Source organism: Podarcis muralis, chromosome 14, assembly GCF_964188315.1.
Source record: "Podarcis muralis chromosome 14, rPodMur119.hap1.1, whole genome shotgun sequence".
Taxonomy (NCBI): domain Eukaryota; kingdom Metazoa; phylum Chordata; class Lepidosauria; order Squamata; family Lacertidae; genus Podarcis; species Podarcis muralis.
This window is the reverse complement of record NC_135668.1, coordinates 55588184-55596504: the sequence shown is the minus strand read 5'-3', so window position 1 is coordinate 55596504 and position 8321 is coordinate 55588184. Positions and strand designations below refer to the sequence as shown.

General features: G+C 43.6%; 1 protein-coding gene across 1 annotated transcript; it reads right to left on the bottom strand.

Moving 5' to 3' along the window:
- Positions 1 to 2267: 2267 nt before the first annotated feature.
- LOC114584725 (vomeronasal type-2 receptor 26-like) lies at positions 2268 to 5156 on the bottom strand. Its single transcript, XM_028706775.2, has 2 exons — positions 5067 to 5156; positions 2268 to 3861 (listed from the first exon to the last, which is right to left on the bottom strand). Exons 1-2 carry the CDS (start codon positions 5068 to 5070, stop codon positions 2960 to 2962), a joined length of 906 nt encoding a protein of 301 aa, XP_028562608.2. The 5' UTR covers positions 5071 to 5156; the 3' UTR covers positions 2268 to 2959.
- Positions 5157 to 8321: the final 3165 nt, after the last annotated feature.

Below are 8321 nucleotides of genomic sequence, written 5' to 3'. Positions count from 1 at the left end.
GTTCATCCACCCCAGGAGCACACAGTGGGGGGAGGAGTTTCCTCAGACCTTGCTGCAGGATCACAGCTGGCGCAGGAGATGGGAGAGTTGGGATCCTCTTTGGCTTCGGTTAATTTGGTTGAATGATTCTGATTGCACATTCTATAGTTGTTTTATTTTAATCAATGTAACCTGGAACCCATCCTTCTTGTCTCGAGTCTTCTTGGGTATGTTGGCATTTTTTTAAAAAATATAGTTTATATTGGTGGTAGGGGGCGCGAGAGATGTACCACTCAAGCACACCACTTCGGTTTCTCTTAAGCTTGCTGTGATTTATTTATTTGGCCAAGCCTTTGGTAGGTAAGTAATTATCATGATCACCATCATCATTAAAATTTGCATGCCACCTTTCATTCATAGCTCTCAGGGCAGTTCACAACATAAAAATGCAATATAAAAAACACAGAATACACAATAAAACCAAGAACAAAAGCAAACCCATAATGCCCTTCTCCTCACCCCCTCCCATGACACACTATTTTATTGTATTGTATTTACATGTTACATGCTTCAGTGGTTAATGCTCAGACTGTTGACCTGAGCGAAGGCTGTGGGTGTGGTTGCATGTGTGGGCATAGGGGCATCCATTGAGAACCTTGTTGAGGAAACCCCAGCTTTTTAACATCTTTATGCGCCCCCTCGCCCAGCTTGTCCGGAGTTTTGGGCTGGGCTGCCATCAGTATGCTGATGACACCCAACTCTATCTGTTGATGGATGGCCATCCTGACTCGGCCCCAGACACACTGATCAGATGCTTGGAAGCTGTGGCTGGATGGTTACGTGGGAGCCGGTTGAAGTTAAATCCTTCGAAGACAGAGGTCCTTTGGCTGGGACGGGATGATATGGGAATGAGGGGGCAACTCCCATCTCTTGCGGGGGTGCAATTAGTGCCAGCACCGTCCGTTAAGAGTTTGGGTGTAATCTTCGATACCTCCCTCTCCATGGAGGCGCAGATTGCAGCTATTACAAAGGCGGCATTTTTTCATCTCCGCCAAGCTAAGCAGTTGGCTCCTTACCTCTCTCGCCCTGACCTAGCTACTGTGATCCACGCGACGGTCACCTCCAGACTGGATTATTGTAACTCGCTCTACGTGGGGCTGCCCTTGAGACTGACCCAAAAACTCCAGCGGGTGCAGAATGCCGCAGCGAGACTCCTTACGAGGTCTTCGCTTAGAGATCACATTCATCCGGTGCTATACCAGTTGCACTGGCTCCCGGTGGAGTACAGGATCAGGTTTAAGGTGCTGGTTTTAACCTTCAAAGCCCTATACGGCCTAGGGCCCTCGTACCTACGGGACCGCCTCTCCTGGTATGCCCCACAGAGGAACCTACGGTCTTCAAACAAAAACACCTTGAAGGTCCCAGGCCACAGAGAGGTTAGGCTGGCCTCAACTAGAGCCAGGGCCTTTTCGGCTGCGGCTCCAACCTGGTGGAATGCTCTGTCACAAGAGACAAGGGCCCTGCAGGACTTGACATCTTTCCGTAGGGCCTGCAAGACAGAGCTGTTCCGCCAGGCCTTTGGTTTGGGCGCAGCCTGACTCCCTCCTTTGGCAACCTTTACAAAACTTTATGGCTGCCATCAATCTTGATTTTAATTAATTTTTATAATGTTTTTAATGTCGCACTATTTTGGTGTTGTTAGCCGCCCTGAGCCCGGCTTCGGCTGGGGAGGGCGGGATATAAATAAAATTTATTATTATTATTATTATTATTTTAATGTAGATTAAATGGAATGAAGAGAAGCAAGTGTCAGGGATGAGAGGCTCAGGCACAGAGAGCCAGTTTTTGATGGGAAGAGACTCTCCTTTTTCTTTTCACTTGAGTTAAATCAAACTAAATATGGAAATCATCAAAGCCCATTGCTATCTCAGTTCAGCAAGGGAGCACCACAACTGGAAAGAGTTTTCACTTGCACAGTTAGTATCCCTTTGAGGAAGATTATACACTGTATGTTAAAGCAGTGTTTCCCAACCTTGTGCCTCCAGATGTTTTTGGCCTACAACTCCCATCATCCCTGACTAGCAAGACCAGTGGCAAGGGATGATGGGAATTGTAGGCCAAAAACAGCTGGAGGCACAAGGTTGGGAAACACTGTGTTAAAGGGATAAAGCTTTATTTCATACATGAAAACATATGAAAAGGGGGGGGGGGGAGTAAGACCCAGGTAACTACCGACCAGTGAGCTTGACATCGATAACAGGGAAGGTCCTGGAACAGGTAATTCAACAGTCAGTCTGTGAGCATTTAGAAAAGGATGCTGTGATTACTAAGACCCAGCATGGGTTTCTCAAAAATAAGTCATGCCAGACCAATCTCATTTCTTTTTTTGAAGGAATTAGAAACTTGGTGAATCAGGCAAATGCTGTGGACATAGTGCATCTTGATTTCAGTAAGGCCCTTGACGAAGTCCCCCATGATATTCTCGTGAGGAAGCTGGTAAAATGTGGGTTGAATGAGGTAACTGTTAGGTGGATTTGTAGCTGGCTGACTGAAGGAACCCAAACCCAACTCATTAATGGTTCCTCATCATCCTAGAAAAAAAGTGATAAGTGGGGTGCCACAGGGTTCTGTCCTGGGCCCGTTGTTGTTCAACGCCTTTATGAATGACTTGGATGAAGGAATTGAAGGGAGGCTCATCAAATTTGCAGATGACACCAAGCTGGGAGGGGTAGCTAATGCCGCAGAGGACAGAATCAGAATTCAAAATAACCTGAACAGATTGGGGAACTCAGCACAAGCTAACAAGATGAATTTCAATATTGACAAATGCCAGGTTCTGCATTTAGGCAGGAAGAATCAGATGCACAAATATAGGATGGGGAACACCTGGCTTACTAGCAGTACATGTGAAAAGGATCTAGGGGTCTTGGTAGACCACAAGCTTCACATGAAGCAGCAAAAATTTATAAGCTTAAATTCTTTACTTTTCTCTCCTTGTCAAATGTTCCTTGTTGTTCAGCTCAGGTCTTAAGATAATGATGTAGCATTTGGGGGAAAAAATGCAACCCAGCAATCCAGCACTGGAGCATAAGATGGAGAAGATCTCCACAGCCACCATGTATTTCCCTTTGGTGCTCAGGTACGTTGGAATAAAGGACAACCAAACACTGCAAAACACCAACATGCTGAAAGTGATGAACTTGGCTTCATTGAAACTGTCAGGCAACTTCCTGGCAAAGTAAGCCACTGTGAAACTGGCAATGCCCAGGAAGCCCATGTATCCCAAGACACAGTAAAACATGGAAGCTGATCCCTCATTACATTGCACGATGATTTCCTCTTTCAGGGAGTTCATGTCCTCATCTGGGAACGGAGGAGAAGTAATCAGCCAAATTATGCAAATGTTTGCTTGAATAAATAAACCAGAAAGGACAATGGAATTGGCCAGTCCTTTCCCCACCCATTGTCTCATTCTGGATCCTGGTTTTGTGGCCATGAATGCCAGAACCACCGTGATGGTTTTTGCCAAAACAGAGGAAAGGGACAGAGAGAAGATCATGCCAAAAGCCGTTTGTCGGAGAAGGCAGGTTGCCTTTCCAGGCTGTCCAATGAAGAGGAAGGAGCAGAGGAAGCAAAGCAGGAGGGAAATGAGGAGGACATAAGTGAGGGTCCGGTTGTTGGCTTTGACTATGGGAGTGTCCCTGTGCTTCATGAAAATCCCAAGTACTGAGGTTGTAATCAAAGAGAAAGAAACAACCAAGATGGCCAGAGTGATTCCTAAAGGTTCTTTGTAGGAGAGGTAGCTGGACACCTTGGGAATGCACTGATTTTGGTCTTTATTTGGGTACTCCTCTTCCGGACATTTGACACAGGCAGCCATGTCTGAAAAGAAGAAAGCGCTATTAAAACATTTCAAGACTTAACTGAATTTGAACACCGTAAAATGGTCACATGTTGGACTGAGACTAAATTATTCAGATCTGAATACATCCATGAATGTTCCAGACCAGATTTGACAAGACATTGCCTAAGATTCTCCCCATCTGATGTGGGAAGAATAAAGCTGCCATAAGCAGAAATAGAAGCAGTAACACAATCACAAAAAGGAGGAAGTTTTGTTGTTGTTTCTATTCGAAAGCTACTTCTTCCCCAGCAGGGGATGGTCTTGCAAAATTTATATTAATAGTTGCTCCCAGACTTTGAAGGTTCATTCCTAGAGAAGTTAGAATGGCTCCCTCCTAGTCACTCTGCTGGGGGGTGAATACTTTTCTATTCTTACAAGCCTTTGGGAAATGACAGGGTTTTTTTCTTTTTAACAAATTGCTTTTAATAGTGCTGTGCTGTTTTGTTTTTATTATCTGTATTTTAATAGAATTGCAGTTCACTTATTTGCAATGATTTTTTAAAAATATGTTTTTAGCTCTTTGCATTTTATCTGTCTTATTTTCATTTGTGTAAACTGCCTTGAGTACTGATCTGGGAAAGAGGCGGGATATAAATAATAAATAATTAAAATAATAATAAATCAAAGGAAAACAGCAAAGAGCCTGTTTGCTCCTCCAAATGGCTAAAGTCGAAATATATAAATAGAACTACCTAATGAATCTATGAAGAATTTGAAGAGTTTCCCTTCTGTATTTCATAATAGCTGCCATGGTTCCTGATGTTCTGATTCCAAAGGTTGTGGATGAAACTAAAATATGCATTTGTCTCATACGACTTTGGCCTGATCCATGAAGAGCGCATGGTCACCCCTCCTGCTCAGTCCATTGCTCTAAGGAATTTTTGTAATGCCTACCCATACAGATTAGCAGTTACAATTCTGATTTCATAGCCCTATCCATTGAAGTGCTTGGGAGAATCAAGAATTCCCCATTGTAGAAAAGGAACATCTCAGAGGCAGTTTAGCTGTGTCACCAACAACAGTTTGCAGAAACTGGTGGCTAAAGACATCTAACTCCCCATGCTGCATAAAAAGCTTTGTTTTCTCATTCTGCATACCAAAGTGTTTTAAAAGTGGACACTCAACAAGGCTAGATTATTCTTTTTCTGCCCATTTCCCCAGTTACTATACATTATTCTCTTACCCATCTGGTGAGAGATCAACCCTTCAGGACAAGGAGCACAATCATAGCAACAAAATTTCTCCCCTTCCTTCTTTTTCCTGCTGTAGCCAGGATAGCAGTAGTCATTGCACACAGAAAGGGGCACCACCTGTCCAAAAACATAAAACTGAGATCAACATCATTTGCCAGCACACCTGGAAGAAGACTCAAGAGACTCCATCATGGTGGAAATGTCTATATTAGATATAAGAGCTGGCAATCCGATAAGCTAGTTATTTAAGTATAGGCAGCTGTTTTGAAGTACCATCTAGGAGCGAAGCACCTTCCAGCCCTAGGCATGTAACAGACACATTCTGCCACACAAGAATTATCTCCCTTCTTGCTAAGTGAGTCTTACATCTGTGAACCCAACATGCACACACAGCCCCCACTATTCAGCATTCACAATCCAGGACTAGGGAGTAGCCCCAAGGGACCCCCAAATGCTGCAAAAGGTGACTCTAGAGTAGCCCTAGACAAATATTGCCTCGGGGTGCCTATCGATTAAGCGCTTAAATTCCCTACCTGAATGTCAAAACAAAAAAGTAAACACACAAAAAGCCAATCACAGACCCTTACAGTGTAGAGCAGGCAAAAGGGAGGGATCCCAATGGCCGATGGCAGCATCTTTTGGCAATTCCCACTCTGCCCCCATAAGGGGAGACCAGTAAGAAAAACCCACCCTGGAGAGAGAGGTAGGATGGGAACTGGAAATGCTCAGGAGAAGATCGAGAGGACAGAGCTGCCCACCAAAATCCCCAGACACACACACAACCTCTGGGGAGAGACCAGCTGGTGTCTTCTCACAAGAATGGGGTGTGTTTGGGGGGGAGCAAATTTGCCCCCACTAGGAGCAGAGGAGCATTTTTTATTTTTCTCCTCATGACCAAAATTTCTAACTTTTTATTAAAGTTTATTCAGAAAGAAAGCAGAATTTGTTTTTGCTTTTTGCTTTGTTTTCAATAATCAGTTCATGAACTAGCAGGTATTTTGAGCAGCCTCAGTTCAGGAGTGGTCTCCTAAGCATTGCTATTGGCCATAAAAGAAAATACTCGATTTTTGGAGAGGTCAGGACTGCTTAGATGAATTTGTTGCATTGTTTACTGAGACTTGTTCTGGGAATGTGATCTATGTTGCATGAGGCTGGGTTATAGTCCGGGCTTTTTATCAGCCAGAACTCACAAGAACTCAGTTCTAGCACTGCTCAGGTGGGCCCCATTGCCCTTCGAAGAGAACAGGGAGGGCGTTCAGGGTGTGTTCCAGTGCCACTTTTTCTAGAAAAACAGCACTGGTTGTAGTACCTCCTCACTGCCCACAGCTGGTTTACCAAGAAGGAAAGAAACTGTAGTTTAAAAATGCAATGCTACTCAGAACAATTCAGCACCTGAAGGCAATAAGAAACCTAGATGCTAAAAATGGAACGATTACTGGTTATTTCATACATCCCAGCATCTGCAGCTTCATCTCACCTGGTTAAAACTTCTATGCCACTTGATTTGCTCATCATTAATTGTTAACTCTTTGCCTGAAGGATCCCGAGGAGCCAATCTTCCAACTTTTACTCTAACGAAAGATCCGTTGGGGAACGTGACCCAGTTTGTTACATCAAAATCTGCAATCAGTTCTCCATTTTCATCAAAAGCTACACTCTCGCCGACGCTGTTGTTGAACAAGATGCTCCCTATATAGTTATGCAGCTTGAGTGAATGAGAAAAGGAAACACAATGGGAATAAAAGGTTAAAAGCTCTGCAATGAAATGGGCAAATGTCTAGCTTCCCTAACTCTGGATTGTTCCTGATCAAGGTTGTATCTGGAGCCGGCTTCTTCTCCCACCCTGACCCCCTCCACACCCACTGGAACAGTAAGGAACGGAGTATGAAAACCCCCTCCCCTTGTTCCATGGCTGATCATGAGTTTGTACTATATTACCACAGTCATAGTGAGTAACCACAATGCAGGGCTAGGAAGAAGCAGTGATTCAGGCAAAGAACTGTGAAACTGATGCAGTAATTTGAGGAGAAATGGCCCTGTGAAGTTGTCTTAAAAATAAATAAAATAATGCATCATTGAGGTGTTGTTGTTTTTGCAAGACATTATCTGAAGAAAGTTAAGAGATGAAATCCCAGCATAAAACAATGCTTTCATATTACATCAGATTTAGCAACAGAGTTACATTTGATGGCACCCTGTGACTTGATATTAACAGGTATATTGGTTCTTGGTACTGCCATTCTAAGGAGAGATATTTTAACTGCCCTGTCCATTTAGTCCAGTGTCCTGCTTCCCACAATGGCATCTGAGTGCATCACAGCATGTTTTGCGGTCAATAAACTTTTTCAGATTTTTGTCTCTGCACCTTCAGGATATCCAGAAATCCCAAAATGTTTGGTGCCACTCTGTGATGGACCCAGAAGACCATGCTTTGCTCACAGATAGGTATTCCCCATCCATCTCCACTGCCTGTATCCACTCCTCTTGGATTTTCAGAGGAGAAGATATAGAAGCTGCCAGGCTCTGGAATGAAGACATGCCAAGCTGCCCAGAGTCAAGCCACAAGGAACTTTGCTACAACAGTCCAGGATTTTTGCCATCCTGATGGCAGAATACAGGGTGTTTCTAAAGTCCTTGTGCAACTTTAAATGTTAACAGAGTGGCAAGGTGTGCCACCTTGCTGAAAGAAGGTGCTACTATGATGTTGGTTGTTTAGTTTCAATAATTATTTATTTAGAAATATAATACCCAATGTTCTTCCAAAAATGGAAATAAGCAAAGTCAGATTCAAGATTAAAGTTTTTCTAATGATTAGGCAAGATCAAGAAAGTTTAAGGATATACTCAAGTATATTTTATGGCGTACTTGAAAGTTTTGAAAACTAGACTTTTGCTTTCAATGTGCAATTACCTGCCAAGGCTGCAAACTTTGATATGTCAGCCTCCCTCCTTCCACTGAACGACTAGGCTTGGGACTGGATTCACGTAGGACATGCAAAGCATGTGCCACAGCATAAGCAGCATTGTAGACATTGTAGCTGTGGCCAGTCATGCCCATTTCAAAAAGAGTACTAGGAAGACTCTCCAACTTCTCTTGGCCAGTGCAGGCTTTCTTTCCCTCCACATTCCCACCAGATTTTCTTAATGAGCAGCTGAATGACTGCTCCCAGAAATTCTGAATGAAGCCATCTCCTTTTGCCCAAGAAGGTTCAATGATCTCAAGAAGACTTTGGAATCCAAGTGGCT